At 34.4% G+C, this 23,470-nt stretch overlaps 1 protein-coding gene across 1 annotated transcript in view; it reads right to left on the reverse strand.

Moving 5' to 3' along the window:
* Positions 1–23,470, reverse strand: part of LOC145263198 (uncharacterized) — a 208,543-nt gene that overhangs the window by 65,397 nt on the left and 119,676 nt on the right. Inside the window, exon 4 of the mRNA XM_080120265.1 lies at positions 22,079–22,211. Within this exon, the coding sequence (XP_079976391.1) occupies positions 22,079–22,211 (133 nt within the window). The remainder of the gene's footprint in view (positions 1–22,078; positions 22,212–23,470) is intronic.

Below are 23,470 nucleotides of genomic sequence, written 5' to 3' on the forward strand. Positions count from 1 at the left end.
AATCGTAAAGTGTCACTGCTGTTGCTATTGTTGTGGGTGTCTTTAATTGTGACTGCTACATACTTGAGTTGAGTATGTCTGTTTACATATCAGTGAGAAGTTGATCTCGGAAAAAATTGTGCCTATGTTTTGATGCCCAAAACGATTCTTTTGTCTTTTTTATTTGATTTTATTTACAGCAAAATCCTTCACTGCTGGTAGTGTTACGAAATAGGTAGAATAGAATAAATTATCTATCTATCGATCTAGCTATCTGTCCATCTTGATCTATCTATCTGACTGGAGAAGTAGACAAGAGATGGATATGATGAATATTTAAAAAAAACTGTCAAAATATAACAAAGCTATATCATAGACAAGTTTACCGGAAGGTCTGGTCAGCTGATCGGATCTACGTGTGAGCTACGTGATCAGGTTAGCTGGAGATCATCAAAGAGTTGGAACTTGGGATTGAAGCAGAGCAGTTGGGCTTTACGGTTGTCTCTCCTCCCCTCTTGGGAGGGAGTGATGTGTCTCTCAATGTAGACTATTAAGATCAAAAGCAAAGAAAATCACTTTCCATTTTCATCTGCACGACATCCTGGAAAGTGAAATAAAAACTAATATGAAAACCAATCATCGTCTTGGAGTCAATGTGTTTCGTTCAAAAGGTTCCAGCCCCCTCCAAGAACAAGATGAAGTCAAAATGGACCAGGTTCAGTGAATAGAGAAGATAAAAGTATATTGAAGATACACATATGACCCACACATGCACGCATATGAACATTAGACAATCACAAAACATAAAATGGGTTCAGAAAGTGAAGAACCACTAATAGACATTTAGTAACACATTTAGGACACGTCACAAACAAAGACGAAACGTATACACCTGTTTATATGGGTGCCGTTCATGTTAGATAACGTAACAGTAGTAATGATAAAATAATAAATATTAATTGATTTTAAATTAATACTAAAACTAAAATCGATAGCTCACCCCCCCACGTGTATTTTTATGCTTGATAAAATATTTGCACATTTAACATGTGTTTTTACGGTAATTGGGAATAAATAACAACTCTTCTGTTAAATATTTAGAGATTTATAGACAATAAGAATCGGAATCAGTAATTGTATTGGAATCAGGAATTTAGTACAGAATCAAGAAAACTATTGGAATTGTCCTATCACTAATATATATATATATATATATATATATATATATATATATATATATATATATATGCAGGGGTTGGACAAAATAATGGAAACACATTAAAAATCAACAAAGTATGATTTAATATGGTGTAGGTCTGCCTTTTGCAGCAATTACAGCCTCAATTCTCTATGGTATTGATTTACACAGATTGTGAATCGTTTCCATATGAATTTTAGCCCATTCTTCAGTTAAAATATCCTCCAGCTCTATTTGATATGATGAATTTAAAATAAGTTTTTTTTTTTTTTTTTAGTTTAGATATTGAAAAGATTGGTTATACCCATAATGGCAAACCTCTCAGACTTTAAAAGAACCCAAATTGTTAGTGTTTGTATGGAATGTGCTAGTGTAACAGAAACTGTCCAAAAGCTTGAAAGAAATGGAAAAAGCACAAGTCTGGCAGAAAATTGAGGTTGCCTGAGAGAGACCATTGGGCTCTAAATCAAACTGTTAGAGCGATTCATAAAACCATGGATTCTAAAATCACTAGAGAGCTCAATGAACACTTGCAGAACCAAATTTCTATAAAAACTGCCCATTGAGAACTGCATAAGCTTAGATTCCAAGCAAGAGTTTCTAATTAAAACATCTGCTCTCAAAGACAAATGTTTCAAAGTGCTTAAAATGGTATAAGAACAACCAGAATTGATCCCTCAAGTAGTGGATAAAATGTGAATTTCTCTAAAGAATCGTCGTTTTCCTTATTTTCAACCATTGGCCAAGTGTATGTTTGGAGACAGCTGAAAGAAGCGTTTATATAAGACTAGCGGGGGTACCCGGCGTTCCCCGTATGTTTCGAGGTGTGTGTGCTCCATACATAAATCCATGCATTCTGTTTTTCCTCTATCACATAATTCTTTAAGGTTCTATAAAGCTCTGTGTAAGAAGGAATTGAGCACTATATACATGTGCAAATCAAAAACTCTGAATCAACCCAACTCAAAAAACAATACTCACAAGCTTCAATATATATTATATTTCCCTTTTTCTCTGTCCGTTCCGCTTTTCTTGGAAACTACCAGGTGAAATTTTGTATGGACTTTTGTTATGATAAGCTGCAACAAACTAAGTATTATGATATTCGATGCACAGTTAAGGATTAATAGAGATTAGTAGTGATTAGTAATGTATTAGTAATTTAATGTAATATGTATTTTAATGTAAAAATGAGCACACATTTAACCTTATTCAACTATCAATTTGGTATAAAGCACTCAATCCAAGTCAACAGGCTATAACTTTTGCCTGTTTTTAACGGTTAAAAAGTCTAGTATATATATATATATATATATATATATATATATATATATGTATATATATATATAAGTCTAGTATATATATATATATATATGTATATATATAAGTCTAGTATATATATATATATATATATACATATATATATATAAGTCTAGTATATATATATATATATATATACATATATATATAAGTCTAGTATATATATATATATATATATATATACATATATATATATAAGTCTAGTATATATATATATATATATATATACATATATATATACATAAGTCTAGTATATATATATATATATATATGTCTAGTATATATATATATATATATACATACATATGTATATATATATAAGTCTAGTATATATATATAGATATACATATATATATATGTCTAGTATATATATATATATATATACATATATATATATGTCTAGTATATATATACATATATATATATGTTTAGTATATATATATATATACATATATATATATGTCTAGTATATATATACATATATATATGTCTAGTATATATATATATACATATATATATATGTCTAGTATATATATATATATATATATATATATATATATGTCTAGTATATATATATATATATATATACATATATATATGTCTAGTATATATATATATATATATATATATGTCTAGTATATATATATGTGTGTGTGTGTGTGTGTGTGTGTGTGTGTGTGTGTGTGTGTGTGTATATATTGGAGAAGTGTGGTATCAGGTGCAGCCGATGCCATTAGAGAACAAAGCATTGCTGTTTGGGAAGCAAAAAGAGCGCGCCTACGGGCGCCACTACTCGAATTTCCTGCCATCAGGTGTCACATCTACGGCCAGGGTTTCAGAGCGATCGGACTCACATCGCACCTTTGACATGGACACTAACCGACCTTTACGTCATCGGCGAAATCGACGGACTGCCCGATATATATATATATATATATATATATATATATATATATATATATATATATATATATATATATATATACGAGCAAACAGTTAATAAAACATGTTAAAAAAACACTTTGAAATGAGTTAAAAACATATTTAATCTGAAAAGGAAACACTTGATAAGTGGATAGTCCTTAATCCGCGGAGTTTCGAAGAAATACTTTCCTTCTCATCAGAGGGTAGGAATTAACAAAATGCGGGATCGGATTTTGCAAGCAAAAGTATTTGATGAAACAACAAGTAAGTCAAAGATCTTACTTGATAAAAAAAGTGAAGCAGAGGGAATATGGTGAAGAAAAAGGTGATTACACATGAATGGATAGTCTGGTGGAAGATAAATAATCCAGTGACGTATTATAAGCTCTATCTCCTATTTGGTTTTATCGAGCTTTTACATCTGGCTGAGATAACTTTATAAATATTAATTCTTTAATATTTATAATATACTTTAATTTTACCATCTTGGATCATTTTGGTAAATTTAATTGAATTTTTATTTTATTTTATTTTATATATATATATGAGTTAAAAAGTTACATGAGAGATAAAGAAGTGGAAGGTGTGAATTTCAGTATTTTTTTTTTTAACGTTTGATTAGCAACTAAAAAAAAGAAAGAGAAAGGAAAAATATTGCTGTGATTACAGTCAATGCAGACATTTGGCCTTTTGGTCAAGATCAAAGTGTAGTATCTGTTCTTCAGATGTTGCACTTCCATTTCTTGTTCGCTTTCGATGGAGGATCAGTCCTTCACGACTGAGACAATTTTTTTATTTTTGTACCTTTTCTCCACGTTAAAAACCGACCCTGGTGTCTAACTCTGTCCCGTGGGGTGGCATTGTAAATAGGTACAGTCAATGCAGACATTGATATGGAGAGATCTAATAAGCTTCTGGCAACGAGCATCCTGAAAGGTGACAATCGCTTTGTGAACGGTGGCTTGCCAATTTGATTGATCACTGGTACAGTCCTCCAATTCCTTTGGTTTAAGTTCGTACGACTGTAGATTGGTCTTGACTGGGTCCTTGTAGCGTTTTTTGAGCGACCATGGTTTCTGTTTCCTCTCTGAAGTTCACCGTACAACAATAGCATGTTGTATTCTTTCATGTGGATGACATTATCTACCTACCATAGTTGGACCTTAATGAGCATACACTCTGTTTGATGATTTGGCTTGGTCTCGGATTTAATGTAGTCAGGGCTTGGAGATTTGTTTCTGGTGCGGGTTGACAAAGCACCTCAGCTTTACTAAAGTTGATTGTTAGGTCAAACAATTTGCCAGCTTCTGAAAAGCGGTTTAGCATCAGTTGCAAATGTGATTCAGCATGCACCACTAAAACACAGTCGTCGGCAAAGATAACTTGGATGAGGTTTAGAAGGCTCTTGGTCTTAGCATTGAATCAGCAATAGTCAAAACGGTAGCCATCTAAACATTAGCGAATATAGACTCCTTATTCCAGATCTATCACTATGTAAGACTCCAGAGAGAAAGAGAAAGGTACTGGCACTAGTATGCAGTCTTGCTTCATTCCATTGCTGATCTCAAGACTCTCAGACCCTATGCCGTTGTGGAGAACTTGTCTGGTCATGCCCTATAATATTTCATGAAAGAGAGAATCTTTAAGGCTATCTTAACTTTTATTATTGTTGGCTAATGTGTTTATTGACTTAAGACAATAATAAAACAAATTCTTACATCAAAGCCAATTGATTTCTACTGATGAACATTGGGATCAATGATCAATGAAGAAATATTAAGATTCTCGCCATTGTCAGAAATGAAATAGTTTCTGAATTAGTAATTTTTATTGATTATTTGTTGATTTTTTGTTTTTTGTCAGTTGGGATAACCATAAACACTGAAGGGTCCACTGTAACTGTAAAAATGGGCAAAAGTTATAGCCCATTGCCTTAGGAGTGCTATAAATACTTTTTTAAACATTTACTATTGTGACAATAACAGTAATACCATTGCTACTACCTACCTACCTACCTACCTGGTCCTGGATATGACCTTAAACTATATCTGATGGTGAGGCCCAGCTTGCGGGCTTTGGGGAGTGTGGCGCCACCCTTTAATTACTATTGCTCCCAGGTCCACTCTGACCTGGAGTGGAAGTACCTGTTATGGTCCCAACTATGGATTAAATAGAAACAGACTTGAAAAAAAAAATATCTTCTATTAAAAAATTTTTCTTCAAAATAACTGGATTCAGCATTAAATAACCTGAAAAGGGTTGATATGCTGTGAAGCAACAAACCAAACCAAACCAAAACCTACCTACCTATGTAAAACTTTAAACTGATGCTAAATATTGAACTAATCTAACTTATATTTCTCTTTGTCTGTCTGATTCACCTTTTCTCTGAAACTACAGGGCTGGTCTGGATGAAATTTTACATGGACCTTTGTTAAGGTGCAGCAAAGTCAGTTTGATGCACAGTTAAGGATTAATAGGAATTAGTATTTAATATAAAAATGAGCACAAATTTAATCATATTCAACCATTAATTTGGCGTAAAGCACTTATTCTAAGTCAACAGGCTATAACATTTGCCTGTTTTTAACTAGCTAAAAAGTCTAGTAAATGCTATGATGAGATATATCTATATATTTTTTGAAATTGGTATATTTGGACAGCATTTTTTCATTCAAGCAAACATTATTAAATGCAACAGAGATATTTTGCTTTATGATTCTTTTTTTTTTTTTTTTTTTCGATTTTCCGTATAATCTTTTTTATATCGAAATTGAAAATATTAATGAAGGTCCATAATTATTGCTGTCACGAGCGCTTTCAATTTGTGCACGAATCATAGTCAGGTGTTGAGGAAGTAAAAGTGCGAAGGAGCAAAAATGGAAATTGAAAAGTGGAAAGTAAAACATACCTTAAACCGCGTTAAGTGATGATAAGTTAAAATATATAAAGTCGATTAAAAATTCGAGTATTAAAATCAGCAAGTTCGTGGGCACTGTTGGCAAAGTCCGTCCATTATGTGCTATGCAAGACATTTTAACACATTGCTGGACCATAAAATCTATACTTCGAAATTCGTTTTGTGCTAGAATCATATTACAGATCATCAAAATGCTCTTCTTGGACAACATCTTTCAATTTTTTTTTCTTTTCCAACCCTTTCTAACTCTAATCCATACTAAAATCAAATCGGCCATATCTAAACCATTGATTGAGGATGGCTTATTGGTCTGTATGAAGTATGGCCCTGGTCAGTTTTGTGAGGTCCACCTTCTCAGGTTTTACCTTCTCTCCTTTTGAGAAGGGGTTAGTTTATTGCTAATTGCCAGAGGCGCCCTATCGGTGAATTATTTATTAAAATAAAATTTCCCATTACCGTTACTAATAATAAAATAAATATTTATTGGTTTTAAACTACCCGTAAAACTTAAATTCATCGACCTCTTCCCTCGCAACAAGTGCATTTCTACATTTACAGAAATATAAGTACATATCACATGGGGTTTTAAGGTAATCTGAAAATTAAAAAAATAATATTCAATAAATAAAACAACTCTATAGTTATATATACAAGAAATTGAAATGTAGCATCTGAAGAACAGATACTACGCGTTGATCTTGGCAAAAAGGCCAAGGAAAACAAATCATTTTTATTAGCTTTGCCTTAAAAGCGGCACCAATTTTTTTTTTTTTTTTTTTATTAGAATATTTATTTGGAATATTCCACTTTCCTTTTAAGGGGTGACAAGATTTATTTGGAATATTCCACTTTCCTTTTTTAGGGATGCACAGCATGATAACGACCGAAGCAAATACGGTTAATAATAATATACATATTACTCTTGGATTTATGAAGACAAAGTAAGCAGACATCTTTTTTGAGGTGGGACGAAAAATTAGAACTTTAGGCATACAGTGCTGTAAATTACTGGAATGAAAATAAACTGAAGCCCAGAAGTAAATAATGGTGTTATTTGTTGTTCTTAAATTTCTGCCATCATTACAATTACCAGAAGAAAAGAAGATGAAAGACGAAATATCTATAGGACAATTTGCACACGTAACAGAACAGGACTCTAGATAGAACACCAACTGTTTGTTGTACTCTGCGATTGAAAATAGAGATTTACAAAGTAGTCTCTTACTGGGAAAGGGTTTATCATATATTGGGGATGGGGTGGGTGTGTGCATTAATCTCTAACTCTGTTACTGTGCATAATAAAAAAAAAAACTATAATAAATTATAGAATTTTACAATTAATCACCATATTAGGTAAACAGGTAATGATTTATTTGCTGTTTTTAAATTCCTCCTATTTTGATAGCTACAAGAAGGAAAAGAAAGAAAAAAAAAACGAGACGAAATATCCACAGAGAAATTTGTGACATCTCAACAGAACACAGATCAGAGATGTCTGTTGTATTCTGAGATTAAAGAAGCTGTAGCAGGCAGGATTGCAACGAACTCAAGCTGGAGCGAATTCTTATGGCTTGAGATTTTGAATATACTTCCTTTCTGGCTCGCCTAATCAGAAGCCAGCTCTCAGCCACGTGACCGAGTTTATGGGGTTAAATCACGGCAACACACACACACACACACACACACACACACACACACACACACACACACTATCTCTCTCTCTCTCTCTCTCTCTCTCTCTCTCTCTCTCTCTCCCCCCACCCCCCGGATCTTAGATTGACAACAACCCCATGTATAACGGACCTGTCCCCAACTTCTCTCTTGGAACTCAACAGAACTCACCCACCCTCCGGGGCCCCGAAGTTCAACTAAGATGAAACACAAATAATCCAGCATCGCAACCGGACTTCATTACGATACATAAATAAACTCTTCTTCCTACAGCACTGTCTCTAATCTTTTGTGCCCGTCCATACACATGAACGCGCGTTTCTACAACTAACTTTCAGGAGACAAATAATACATCATGGCTACGGACCATAACTTCAACACAAACACATGAACTATTTTCTCTTTCAAATAGCCTGTTTAATCTTTAATCTACTGTCTCTACACAGGAACACTTCCCACAACTAATTCTTTCTTTATACAAAGCTACTAACGAAGATAAAAAATAAAGCTGCTATTAAATGTTAGAACGAGAAACCCTGTATGCATTTCTACATTTTGACAACCCTTGATCACGTTGTACAATGGGGAAAGGAATGGCTGGTTACTTTTAATGCATCTTAAACCAAGCTTCAATCTTTACATCATCAACGTTCTGATCCCCATCTAGCATCAATTAAAATGAATGGCTCTCGTCTTGGGGAGGCCTCAAGTTTTGACAGGCTTCTGGGTTTGACCTTTACTCCTGATCTTAAATGGAATATGTACATCAAATCTGTTGCCAAGGCCACTGGAAAAATGGTCGGATCCTTCTATCAATCCAGTAGATATCTCACTGCTGATGCAATTCTCTATCTATATAAGAGCCAGATACGTCCAAGGATGGAGTACTGTTGCCACATATGAGCAGGAGCTGCTAGAAAAGACTTGTCCTGCCTTGATAGGGTTCAAAATAGACTTTGTGGCCTGGTGGAAGATGTCCTTTTCTCTTCGCTGCAACCTCTGTCTCACAGAAGAGATGTTGCGAGTTTGTCTCTGCTTTATCGTTATTTTCATGGAAAGTGTTCAACTGAGCTTCAATCTATGGTCCCTCCTCGCCAAACTTTCACAAAAAACACTAGACTAGCTGAAAACATTATCAATAATTTTCCCCACTCTTTATCTGTACCTAAACCTAAACACAGATTCCATGATCAAAGCTTCTTTCTTAGAACTGCACGCCTGTGGAATTGTCTTCCGTTTTCCTGCTTTTCAGCTTTCTATAATATGGTTGTCTTCAAGTCTAACGTGAACAAGTTTCTGATGAGCCGTTCCACCTAAGTTAACAAATTTACCGAACTTCCATTACTATCGATTACTATATTGTCCTTTTGACTACTCTACACTCTTTAACCTTTATCCTTGAGTGGCCTATCGGCCTTGATAAGTGGTGACGTACTATGTAAAAAAAAAACCCTGACGTGATGGCAAACATGCAACCTTCGTCGACACCATTTTTATAAAGTCCTCAGGGTCGTATTTTTTTAAAGAGGACCAACTAGAATATTCAGTGTCCTTACTCAGGCTAACAATATGCACTCCATTTAATTCAGTTTTTCTCTAGAGGGTTAGCCATAAAGTCCAGTGTGGGCTTGATGAAAGTGTTTACTGAGGAACGAACTAGGTTCGAACTTAGCACAGGCAAGTTTGTGACGTTAACCATTAAGCTACCATCACCCCCCCCCCATATGCACTTCATAGCATTCAATAAGTTCTCATAATAATCTGATGAGGGAATTACACGTGATCAAAGTAATGAATGACACATAGCACTTTTATCATTTGTTTTTATAGCCCTTCCCCTCCCCCCACTTCCAATACAAGCTAGACAAACACATATTTACAACGTTAACAATAATCTTCTTAATTACAGCTTAGCACTCGTCATTATAAAACTCGCTTTACGGTTCTGAATTGTTTAGATGGAGATTGATTATATTCGTATTATATGTATACTTTAGACTAATGTTCTCATCTTGAGCGTTATTTTCACAGCGTTTCGGTCGATGTAACCTCCGACCTTCAGGTGTATCAATATATATTATTTATAATTGATACACCTGAAGGTCGGAGGTTACATCGACCGAAACGCTGTGAAAATAACACTCAAGATGAGAACATTAGTTTAAAGTATACATATATATATATATATATATATATACATATATATATACATATATATATATGTATATACATATATATATGTATATACATATATATATATATATGTATATATATATATATATATACACACACACACACACATATACATGCATATATATATATGGTAACAAATACATAGTTAAAAATATAATAATAATTATATATATATATATATATATATATATATATATATATATATATAGAGAGAGAGAGAGAGAGAGAGAGAGAGAGAGAAAATAAAAAGGAACAAACCGTATTATGTGTTCACCAACGCTTCGTCTTTATTTCGAGATTTCCTCTGGATGAATGAGATTAAGAAACCAAAAAATATACCAGTACAAAATATTTGAAAATGTTTCACGTGCACAGTGTGACGCAGTTCTATTTCAGAGAAACGGAAAATTGATGTGCACGTGAAACATTTTCAAATATTTTGTACTGGTATATTTTTTGGTTTCTTAATCTCATTCATCCAGAGGAAGTCTCGAAATAAAGACGAAACGTTGGTGAACACATAATACGGTTTGTTCCTTTTTATTTTCTCTATTTTGTCGGAATACTATTTCCATTATTTTCATCATATATATATATATATTTAAAAAGTGTAGCCATCAACAATTGTGGGTTTTTTAGCCTTTTATCATGTTTTTATTTTAAAATATTTTTATAACGCGTTTCAAGCTTTGGTTCGCTTTCTTCAGATATTTTCGTGAAAAGGTTTTTTTTTTAAATGGGAGTTTGATATGTTATTTTTACAGCTGCAGGTTTTTTTAAAATGGGAGTTTGAAATGTTATTTTTACATCTGCTGATACTAAACTAACACATTTAGTATCAGCAGATGTAAAAATAACATTTCAAACCCCCATTTAAAAAAAAAACCTGCCCATCAACCATTACTCTTATGAATCTGTCAGAGAGAAATGATTTAATAATTGAGAAGACATTTCCAGTTATACCATAGCTGTAGATCTTGTGAAGTAGTCCTTTATGCCATAACTTATCAAGGGCCTTTGATATGTCAAGAGCGATTGCCCTAGAGAGGAAGCCTCTGTCGAAAGATTCACTAATCCTATGAAATATAACTGTAAGCACATCTGCTGTAGATCTAGCAGAACGGAAACCATATTGTATGTCACTAAGAAGGTTGTTTTTGCTGAGATGGTTGACTACTTCTCTATTTAACATGGATTCCAGCAGCTTACTCATGATGCACAGGAGACTTATTGGTCTGTTGAGAGAGAGATGAGAGATCATCTGAATTCTTAAATACAGGGCATACTGATGAGATTTTCCAAGGTGTTGGAAAACATTTCTCCTTAAGGCAACGCTTAAATAACTTTGTAAGTATGGGCGCTAGTTCTGGTTGCAGCTTTTTGAGCACTATAATTGGAATGCTGTCAGGGCCAGTTGCTTTACTGGAATCAAGGTTTTTGATTAGCTTGGCAATATAAATTACCTTTGTGTGAAATTTGCAAAAGATGGGTTCAGCCGTTTTGGAACCTATGAGGAAGAAACTCACACACAGACACACACAAAGTGACTGTTATATAATAGTAAAGATAGAGATGAGACACCATTTATCAAAACCAAAAGCCAGTTGAGGACAAGAGTAAATGTAATTGGATGATTGTCAGACGAAAATTGATCAATGCAATGAAGTAAGTTTGATTACTAATGAGACGATTCACAACAAGTACTTGTCCATATTAGATTGGAAGACGACTATGTTGTAGCTTGCAGGGAAGTAGTCCCATGGTAATGTGTTTCATTTGTATGTTTATAGTTTACTTATGGAACGGTTCATGACAAGTATTTCTTTACATTAAACTTGAATACAATCATGCTGTACTTGTTCATATTGGATTCGAAGACTATGTTGTAACACATTATCGTCCTACGATAATGTATTCTACTTGTTCATTTATAGTTTTCTATATCTGTCGGTTCACAGCAGGTATGTGTTCATTTTGAATTTGAAGACGACTATGTTGTAATCTGTATGGAAGCAGTCCTACGATAATGCGTTCCATGTGTTCATTTATAGCTTACTTATGGGACAGTTCACAACAAGTACTTGTTCATTTTATATTCAAAGACGACTATGTTATAGCTTGCAGGGAAGCAGTCCGACAGTAATGTGTTCCATTTGTACACTTATAGTTTACCGATACAAACTATTTATAACTAAATTACACTTCTTCACTAAATTTCTGTTTTTAAATTTTTAAATCAAAAAAGTATTTTTTTTTCAAATAATGACTTGTTCAATTTTTAGCAGCGAAAAAAGTTCAAGATTAGCATTAATAGTTTTCTTACTAGATTTTCATGGAAGTGATGTGGTGTAGTGGATACATTATAATCACGTTGACACACCGGTTCCCGTCAGATCACCAAAGTTAAGCAACGCTGAGCCTGGTCATTACTAAAATGGGTGACCAATTTGGGAACTCCAGATGCTGTATGTAGGAGGACGTCAACACCTCCCTGCAAGAGTTGCAAAAACCTAACGTCGTCATCTCCCATAACAGGGATATACATGCAACTGAGGACCGCTTGTGAATTTCATACTCCCATGAAACTTCCTCCTTTTGAGGAAGCCAGTTAAACCCAAATAGGGTTAGTGCTGACGTACACACATATGGTGTAGTGGTAACAGGCACAGGGTTTGGGCATGACATGCTAAGTTCTAGTGCTGTCAAGGCATCACTTTCATTAATACCATTGGAAAAGGTATGAATCAATATCTTCTCCCTCCAGCTTAAATAGTGAAATAGACGAGACTCTCATCTAGAAATAAAACTTTGAAATAACATCAACCTTTCTCCGCTTATCTCACAATTATTTCTGGTCTTCCTGGATTTCTTGATTCAAACCATGCAAATTTAGATGTATGGTTGGAAATTGAGCAACCTTTACTTCACTATACTTGATTAAAGCAATGCCATTCTAAAAAATCTATGATTGGAAATTATGCAACTCTTGCTTCCCTATACTGGATTCAAACAATACCATTCTAGGAGATGTATGATTGAGAATTGTACAACCCTTGCTTCACTATAGACTTCATTTGTAGACACTCTTACAGAAGGTATCCATTGTTTTTTGAAACTGAAAGCAGGCCAACTAGATTTTCAGTCGGTCTCCTCTATCTAAAAATTGAACAAAACACATGTAAAATGTGCAAATATTTTCTCAAACATAAAAATACATTTGTGGAGGATGATCTATAGATTTTAATTTTATTATAAGTTTGAAATCAATAAATATTTATTATTTTATCATTACTGCCAGCAGTGGAAGATTTTGATTTATATAAAATCAAATAAAAAATACAATTAAAAGAATCGTTTTTGGCATCGGAAAATAGGCACAAATTTTTCTGATTCCTGTATCCCCAAAAGTTCTGATTTTTCTGATTCCTGATTCCGGTTAATTGTCCCAACTATAGTCATCACGAGTAATGTGTTAAAACACTATTCACCCATGCCTGGAGTTTTGTTGTCACTAGTCTCTCCCTCTTAGACAGGGTCCAAAGAAGAGTCTCAAATCTAATAGGTCCTGAACTGTCAACTATATACAGCACAATCATATTGACACACCGGTTTTCATTAGATGACCAAAGTTAAGCAATGCTGAGCCTGGTCAATACCAGATGGGTGACCATTAAGGACTACCAATGTATGTAAGTGGAAAGTCAAGTTAGTCCTTCTGATTCCCAATGTGCATAGTGGTGGCATGCACACATCTTAACATCTATATGAAAAGATTACGATATTTTTTTTTTTACACAGGAATCACCACTTATCAAGGCCCGGAGGCCACTCGAGGATAAGGGTTAATGGTTATACATTAGTCGATGTGATTACCGAACTCCATCATTTTGACTGCGTTCACAAACTGATAATGATCAGCCAAGCTCCAATCCCTATCACATCATTATAATGTTGCATTTTTGTGCGTTTTATAAGTATTTTAATGGAACGTGTTCTGACGAATTCATAGCACTTGTGTTCCTTCAATATACATACTCTGCACTAACCCGTGAAGCAGCAAGATTGTGCACTTTCACTCATGAGGTCCATAGATGCCAGAAAACTTTCTAGTTTCTTCCCTCCGACTGTTTTGAACTCGCTCTCTATTTTCTACTTTCCTGACTGTACTAACATGCAGAAGTTTAAATGAAATGTGAACAAACATCTTGCTACATACTCCCCTGCAGACATTGATCTAAATAGTAGCCTCTTATGTCTAAGTGACAATGTGTCTTGTTTGGGTTGAATTAAGATTAAAGAAAAAAAAAAAACATGAATAAATATATGAAAATACTAAAAACTTGAAACATGAAATCTTTTACCAAAATGACTGGATTTGGTATTAAATAATTAAAAAAAAGGGTTGATATGCCGTAAAACAAAACAAAAAAAGGGTTGATATGCCGTAAAACAACAAAAAAAAGGGGTTGATATACCGCAAAACAAAAAAAAGGGGTTGATATACCGTACAACAAAACAAAAAAAAACGAAGCAGAGCAAAACACTATGAATAAATATTTGTAGATATTAAGAAGTTGAAGACTATAATTTTTTTTTTACTGAAATGACTAAACTGAGCATTAAATAACCCGTAAAAAACTGATATGTTGTTAGAAATAAAGCAAATAAATAAATAAATAAAATTCAATTACCAGCCTTTAGGCACCATTTTAAAACCCTTATTTGTAGCAGTAGGCTAAAATCACTCCGTATGTAAATACAAATATTTACCAACTTATATTTACATTTGCGATAAATCCACTGTAATAAATCAGATAAGAAAGTTGAGACAGCAAATCCCAGGAAAGCAATAATCATCCACGCCTTGGTAGGTCCACTGTAGTCACTGTTATCGCTAGTACTACTATTATTACAACGCGTGCATCTAATGCAGCTACTATGGCAACAACTGGAGCTGCTATGACCACATCTGACATAATAGTATGCCTATGATGTAAGTGAAAGACATCAAATGATAGTACGATGACTCATTCCAGGAGTTCTCCGAATAAAGAATGTTAACAATTTAACGTATAATTAAATAGACTGTCCATATGGTAATCTTTAGATATTAAAAGATATTAACAAAAGATAGTGAAATAGTGAAAACGTCCAACGTAATACAATGGCTGTTTATAATCATGTGAATTAATTAAATAATTAAAAATAATTATGACAAGAAGAAAAAAATATTTTAGATGAAGCCATTCAATCTATGATTGAGCGATGGAAATGCAGTGGCGTAGCAACTATTTTTGCCACCCGGGGCGGTCGTAAGATTTGCCACAACACTGACTGTTGATTATCCGTTAACCTTCAAAATTCCAGAAAGTCCTCAAACTATTTATTTTCATGGACTTACAATCAAGGATCTAATTTTAGACTTCGGTTATTAATCCGAGACTTTCATCTTACTACAGTACTCGTATACATTTATTATTTTAATTTCTTCTATTTTTAACCCCTCAAATTGCTGCCCCCCACCCTGGCAGACCGCACATCCTGTCCCCCCTTTGTTACGCTACTGTGGAAATGTTATTTCAAACTTAAGCTTGACCAATCTACAAACAAACAGAACCTCTTATGGAGACATGAGGATGCATTTAAAAATGATACTTTCAACTTAAGCATGACAGACTAAATAAAATGTGATTTAACCTTAAGCATGACAGACTAAATAAAATACTTTTTTTAAAACAGAAATATGATAGGCAAATGGACAGACAGAGGCCTTATTTTATAAAGATGTATGAATGCATTTAAAAATGGTATTTCAAACTTGAGCATGACATGCTAAAGAAAATGCGATTTTAACCTTAAGCATGGCAGACCAAATAAAATACATTTTTTAAAAAAGAAGTATAAGAGACAAAAGGATTAACAGAGGTTTTCAAAAGAAAGCCTCTGTTAATCCTAAACATGCATAAATGCATTTAAAAGTGATATTTAAAACTTCAGTATGACAGACAAAATAAAATGCGAGTTCAGTCTTAAGCATAACAGACCAACTAAAATAATTTTTAAAACATAATCATTTTGGGTCTAAACATTTGAAATTTTACATAAAATGTATTCGGACATAGAGCAAGCTTTATAATCGGTTTTTGGCCGAAAATTTGGCTGCCAGAGGGTCAAAGTTAAAAAAATCTGACCTTTGCCGTCTCTAGCAAACTATTCAGTAAATTTTGGGTCGAAACATTTGAAATTTTATATAAAGGGTATTCAGACATGTATCAAGCTTTTTAATCAGTTTTGGGGCGAAAATTTGGCTGCCAAGAGGTCAAAGTTGAAAGAGTTAATCTTTGCAGACTCTACCAAACTCCTCTGCCAATTTTGGGTTTAAACACTTTAAATTTTAGATGTAGGTTACCTGGACATGAGTCAGACTTTTTAATATATATATATATATATATATATATATATATATATATATATATATATATATATATATATATATATATGTATGTACATAAAATTATGAACAGTACATAGGGCCCAAGCTAAGTCAGACTGAACTGCTAGTCTTAAATATAACAGACCAAAGAAATGATATTTCCAACTTATGCATGGGAGAAAAAAGAAAATGTTATTTCAATCTTTAGTATGACAGACAAAAGAAAATGCTATTTCAGTCTTCAGTATGACAGACCAACGAAAATGCTATTTTAAATTTAAGCATGACAGACTAAAGAAAATAATATTTCAAACATAAGCATAGAAGCTCAATTAACTAACAGCGCCTCTTATTCTTGTTGAGGATGAACTCATGCCAACAAAACAAATACTAAACTACCCCACCCCATCCCCACCAAAAAATGAGAAGGTAGGTAATCATGACCATAGAAGAAATATTATACTACTTCACTCCCCCCCCCACCCAGAAAAAAGGAGGAGGGCTTGCCTGGTAGGATGGTATTATAATCACAGAACAGGTACTGCATTAGCCCCTCCCCACAAAAAGGAGTGATGATATCTGGGAGGATGGTATGTTTACAACAGAACAGATACTATATTAAACTCTCCTGAATTGAATAAAATAGTTTCGGCTTCAGACAGACATATACTAAACCTCCGCTAATAATAGATATTGGCAGTTAAAAATATATGCTGCTAATAAACAAATAAAAAGTATATCCTCACCTAAGAAACGCTAATTAGATAAAACAGAATAATCAAACACAATAAATCACGTAGCTTTAACGGAAACAAGTGTTCAATAAAGTATCCCATGCTTGACCTCATGCTTTAAGATATCAGTTGATAGTATAAATACAATTAGAAATTAAAAAAAAAATAAAATAAAAATAAATATTAAAAATAAACTACACCTGTATGACGTTAGATAAATCCTGCCAAGTTAAATACTAACAATGAAATCGGTCTGACTGGCTCAATTTAAACCGAGGCATTAAGTAATTAGCGCAATTGTCTTTATCAAAGGGACTAAATGAGTCAATGTTTGGGATTCAAGGTCATGTCAGCAGAAAAGCGGCAACTGATTTGGATGATTAACAGATTAAGTGTATTACTACAGACATGCACAGAACTTGACCCAATAATAAGCCAAACACGTGAGCTTAACTGGTAGAACAATCGCACAAGGTAAATATCATTTTACTCATGAAATAACATAAAAGCTTTATTTTGATTTTGTCTTGAATGAGCTTATTTTTAAATCAGTTGCCAAAATTCAGATTGTTTTCTTTCTCCGACGATTACCCCCACCCCACCCCTTTTTTATTTTTTATTTTTTTTACATTCGGTAATACAGGTGTTGTTTTCGCTCTGGGCGGGAATCCACCGTCCACCGAAAGAGGTAGTTTCTAAGGAATATAAAATTGTAACGTTACACAACAAAAGCGACAAAGAATAAAAAAGAACTTTAACTCGTTTGTTGTTGTTGTTGTTGTTGTTGCTGCTGCTGCTGCTGTTGTTGTTGCTGAATAGCGGCATTTGTTTCTTCATTCTCTCGTTATGCATGGCTTCTCGTTACAGTTGTAACATTTCTCACGTGATCGTCTTCTCGAATGTTCTCTCAAACGTCATCCTCGTCTCTAACATGATCATCTTCTCAAACGAGCTCTCTCCTTTTTATCGTCTTCTTTCCTCTTACTGTAACGTCATTTCGCTCACAGCTTCGTATTTGCATATAGCTGTCTGCGCTATTTTACAAAATTCACATGTAGTCTTCAGCTGTATGTATATTCCGATCAAATATAGCATCTAGTATTCTCAAATGGTGACCCATCTCGTACTGACTAGTCTCAATGTGCTCTTCCTATCACTTGATTAGAGAAGATGACATACAGGACCTAGTATTCTCAAACACCGATTTGGTATTTACTAGGTTCAACATCACTTAACTTTGGTAATTTTTTTAATTACATTTTCACCCCAAACAAGGCAAATTGCCACTTTGGTGTAGGGGGCTACTATCAGGGGCAACAACCACTGGGGTACTATGTAGGGATTTGGGCAGCAAGATGTCGGTTCACGTTACATTTGAACTTCTGCACGTCAGTACTGTTGGGGAAGCAGGGACCTGGAATGGAATTCCAGAGTCTAGCGGTTCTGGGGAAGAAACTATTGGAGTAAAAAGATCTTTTACATCTAGGGATCTCTACAGTGTGGGGGTGGGATTTAGCAGCCTGTCGGGTTTGTCGAGGGTGCTCACGTCGTGGGGGCACAAGTGATTGCAGTTCGTCAGAGCATTCACCACTAAAATACTTGTAGAAAAGGCAGAGGGATGCAACATTTCGTCGATGGGACAGAGGCTGAAGCTTAGATGCCAGTTCAGGGCCTATCAGGTTTGCGACTCTCTTTTGAACCTTGTCAAGGAGCGAGAGACTAGTAGCAGATGTACCAGCCCAGATATGACAGCAATACTCCATACATGGGCGAATGGTGGCCTTATAGAGGTACAGGATACTTTCGGGTGTTAGTAGTTGTCTAGCACGGTAGAGAGAGCCCACCTTTCTTGCAGCGGCCCTGGCAATGTCTTCAATGTAATTGTTCCAACTCATGTTTCCTGTGAACGTTAGGCCAAGGAGTTTGAAAGATGTACTCTCAGATAAAGAGTCGTTGGCCATTGCTATAGGTGGTAGAGAGGGTTTCTTGTAATTATTGAATGAAACTAGTTTAGTTTTGGCAGCATTGAACGCGACCAACCACTTTTGTCTCCATTCCACCACAGATTTAACAAGAACCAGCGCATCAACATAATTAAGTCATGACATGATTATGAACAAGAAATATCTTATTTAAAAACCATTAATGAAATCAAAAACAAGGATATATATGAACATAACAAATAAACTGGCTTCATATTTATGTCAATAGAAATGTCAAAAAAACGTAGATATTTCGATTTGTGCTATATTTCGAAAGATATGCCCTTTTTTCAGGTGCATTGCTTATGTCGTGCAATGATTTTATTGTATTTTCCGACTATTGTCTTCATCAACGTTAGTATTTATGTCTGCTACTTTTCAGACGATATGATATCTGGCCATCTTAATATATAAATATGGATATTAATGATAAATTTTCTATAAAACATCTATTTTTTTTTTTTCATGTTCAGATGAGAAGTCAGATTTGAAGAAAGCTATTGAGGTTGTTCAAAAGTTTTGTTACCTTGGTGATACCAAGCACGGGAAGGATCAGGTGCTAGTGTGATTGCAAATGTTAGGAATGTATGGAAAGTTCTGCCATTATTAACCAACAGAGTGTTGTCACTGACAACCAATATCTGGCATGTGTATGGAGTGTAATAATGTATGGAAGTGAAAAAGAAAATATGTTGAAAGAAATGATATAAGAATGTTAATATGCAATATGAGTGTTTAAGACGCAGAGAGATTTCGTATTATTTTGATTCTTCGGACTACTGTTCTCATCTTGAGTGTGATTTTTCACAACGTTTCGGTCGATATAACCCCCGATCTTCTTCAGGTGTATCTTGTCGAACTCGGGAATGGTTCTGTCACACTCAGGAATTTGGATGGAATTTTGAGCAGAACCCTTTATTTACTTCATGGGGGTAGCATGTTCTTGTTCCGTCAGCCATGACTGGATAGAGGTCCTAAGTAATTCGCAAATGTAGATTTTGGTCACCCACACTGAGGATTGAACCTTCAACCTTCAGGAGAATATCACTTTTACAATTGATTTTTCTAAGTACTCTAACTACTGCGCCACGGGTAGAAGGTCAGAGGTTATATCGACCGAAACGTTGTGAAAATCACACTCAAGATGAGAACAGTAGTTCGATGAATCCAAATAATACGAATAACCAATCCTCATCTCAAAAAATTCAGAAAAGTCAGAGAGAGATTTGATCTGGACAATATAGAGAGTGTGCAGAACAAGAGATGTTGATGGTATGACAATGCTGAAAGAATGGATAAAAAATTTTGTGTTAGTAGATGTGGAAACGTGGAAAATGTGGAAGAAGTAGCATGGTCAGTTCATAGAGACTAACCAAAGAAGACATAGGGGAGTGATAATATAAACCATAAAAATGCTAACTAATCTTTTTCTTTTCTTTCTTTGAAGATTGTAATGCTGGGTATGGGGCAGCCAAACCAGCTGCCAACATCCCCTGCTTTTTATTGAAACCAGCCGAGAGCTCTTTTTAGTATCCTTGCTGTTCCCTTAAGTGCAATTTTCTAGATCTTTTTTGCGCTTGGTTCACCAGGAATATTAGTTAGGTAGGACTTCAGGTTTTTCTTCATAAGCCCTGTAGCACCTCTCTTTAAGATTCCAGTTTCTGTTCATATCATACATGAGACCTTGATATTTGGTCTGTTTCTCCCTTTCAGCTCTGTTCAGACCTACATCATTAGGAACACTCATTTCAACCAAGGTTGCAAGTCTAGTGATTACTAGTGTGCCATGAAGAGCTAGAAGCTATTTAATTTCATTTTGTTTAATAAAGACCTTTAATTTCTTAATCATGATGACCTTGCTCAATTCAAAATTCACTGTTTCACACATGTGGAATAAGTCAGAGAGAATTGCAACCTTGGTTGAAGTGAGTGTCCGTAATGGGGGAGGTCTGAACAGAACTGAAAGGGAGAAACAGACCAAATATCAAGATATCAATCATACCAGTTATCATAGGTGCCACAGAACTTATGAAGAAAAACCTAAAGTCCTACCTAACTAATATTCCTGGTGAACCAAGCGCAAAAGAGATCCAGACAATTGCACTTAAGGGAACAATGAGGATACTAAAAAGAGCTCTCGGCTGGTTTCAATAAAAAGCAGGGGATGTTGACAGCTGGTTTGGCTGCCCCATACCCAGCATTACAATTTTCAAAGAAAGAAAATTAAAAAAACAAAAAATTAGTCAGCATTTTTATGGTTTATATTAGTGATGGGACGATTATTCAGAATATCAGAAATATTTTCAGAATATCGAGAATCGGCATCAGAGCTGAATAAGTCAGACCCGATTCTGATACCAAAACGATACAAAGTATTGAATACAGGATATGTTGATTTATGTGAATAAAACTTCTATATAATAATCTTCTTTGTTTTTATTCTATTATTTTATTGAAAACAGATTTTATAAGTAGAAAATATTTATTTTTTGCGAAAGGTGTATCGTGAAAATTTAAAAAAATACTCAATAGTATGCCTTCATGTAAAAAAGGTTGGGGAACGCTGAACTAGAGAGTGTTTGGCATACCCGGTAGGATGCCCCCATCCCAGCAAAAATACCAAGAAAAGAAACGAGGGAGAAAACTCATTAACCCTTATCCTTGAGTGGCCTCCAGGCCTTGATAAGCGGTGACTATATAATGTAAAAAACAATCTTTACTTACATTTACTTTTTGTTTTTGGAGTTTCAGGTAATTTGCGTGGTCGCCGTGTTGGTTTTAACTCATTTCCAATGCTCTGATTCTTTGCAGGCAATTCTTTGTTATTGACACAATTCACAGCCTTCACTGATGGTAACTGTTTAAAAAAAAAAAGAAATTATAGAGAAAAAATGATAAAACGATAAGAAAATTATTTATTGAAAAAGTTAAAAGTGCATTGTTTTTTTATTATTACATCAATTTTTATTTCATATAGAACCCCCCCCCCCAAAAAAAAATTCCATGCACAAGGCCTGTTCCCTAGAACTACCCGTTTGTGGAACACAATACCGTGAGGCTGCTTCCCAGATAATTATAACAATGTTGCTTTCATATCTAATGTACACAAATTCTTGTTGAGCCATCCTCTAAAATACCAAGTTCTACTATTACTGATCATTAGTAAGTTGATTCATCGGCCACCTGACACTCATTAAGCCTTATCCTCTAGTGGCCTTTGGGCCTTGATAAGTAGAGCCCCACCCCCAGTAAAAAATTAATAATTTTTCTTTTTCTTTTTTCTTTTTTTTTTTTTAATTTAAAACTAATTTTACCTCCACATCCATTGAAAATTGCTTTCAAAAATGCAAATACCTTAGTTTCATTTGGAAAAGTGTACACTGTTGATCATGAGAAAGGGGAAAACTGGAAGCAGCAGAAGGTATGGTACTACCCAACCAAACAGAGATGAGGGCATTAGGTAAACATATAGCTACAAATATTTGGAAGTTCTGGAAGCAGACCTCCTAAAAAGCAACAGAAATGAAAGAGAAAATTGGAAAGGAATATCTCAGAAGAACAAGAAACCTCCTCGAAACAAAACTATATAGTGGAAACCTAATTAAAGGAATAAATATGTGGGAAATGTCACTAGTAATATATAAGTTGGACCAAAGAAGAACTGAGAAATCTCGATCAGAAAACCAGGAAACTCATGACTATGCACAATGCACTACACCCAAAGAATGATACTGACCGACTCTATGTGAAAAGGAAAGATGGAAGAAGAGGGCTGGTTTGTATAGAAGACTGTATAAATGACACAAAACAAAACAAAAAAAGAATTTAAAAGATACATAATGCAGAACACCGAAAGAATAATTGCTGCAGCAAGAGACACAAGAAACAAACCAGAGAGAAGAAGAAGAAGAAGAAGAAGAAGAAGAAGAGACGAGAAATATGACAAGGAAAGAAAAAATGGGAAGAGAAACCACTATACGAACGATTCATAAGGATTACAAAAAATAAGACTAATGAAGACATTTGGAAATGGCTACAAAAAGGAAACCTAAACAGGGAAACTGAATCACTAATAAAAGCCACACAAGATAATGCAATTAGAACCAACTACATCAA

This window comes from Euprymna scolopes, chromosome 38 (assembly GCF_053919585.1).
Source record: "Euprymna scolopes isolate OS-2025 chromosome 38, ASM5391958v1, whole genome shotgun sequence".
Lineage (NCBI taxonomy): Eukaryota > Metazoa > Mollusca > Cephalopoda > Sepiida > Sepiolidae > Euprymna > Euprymna scolopes.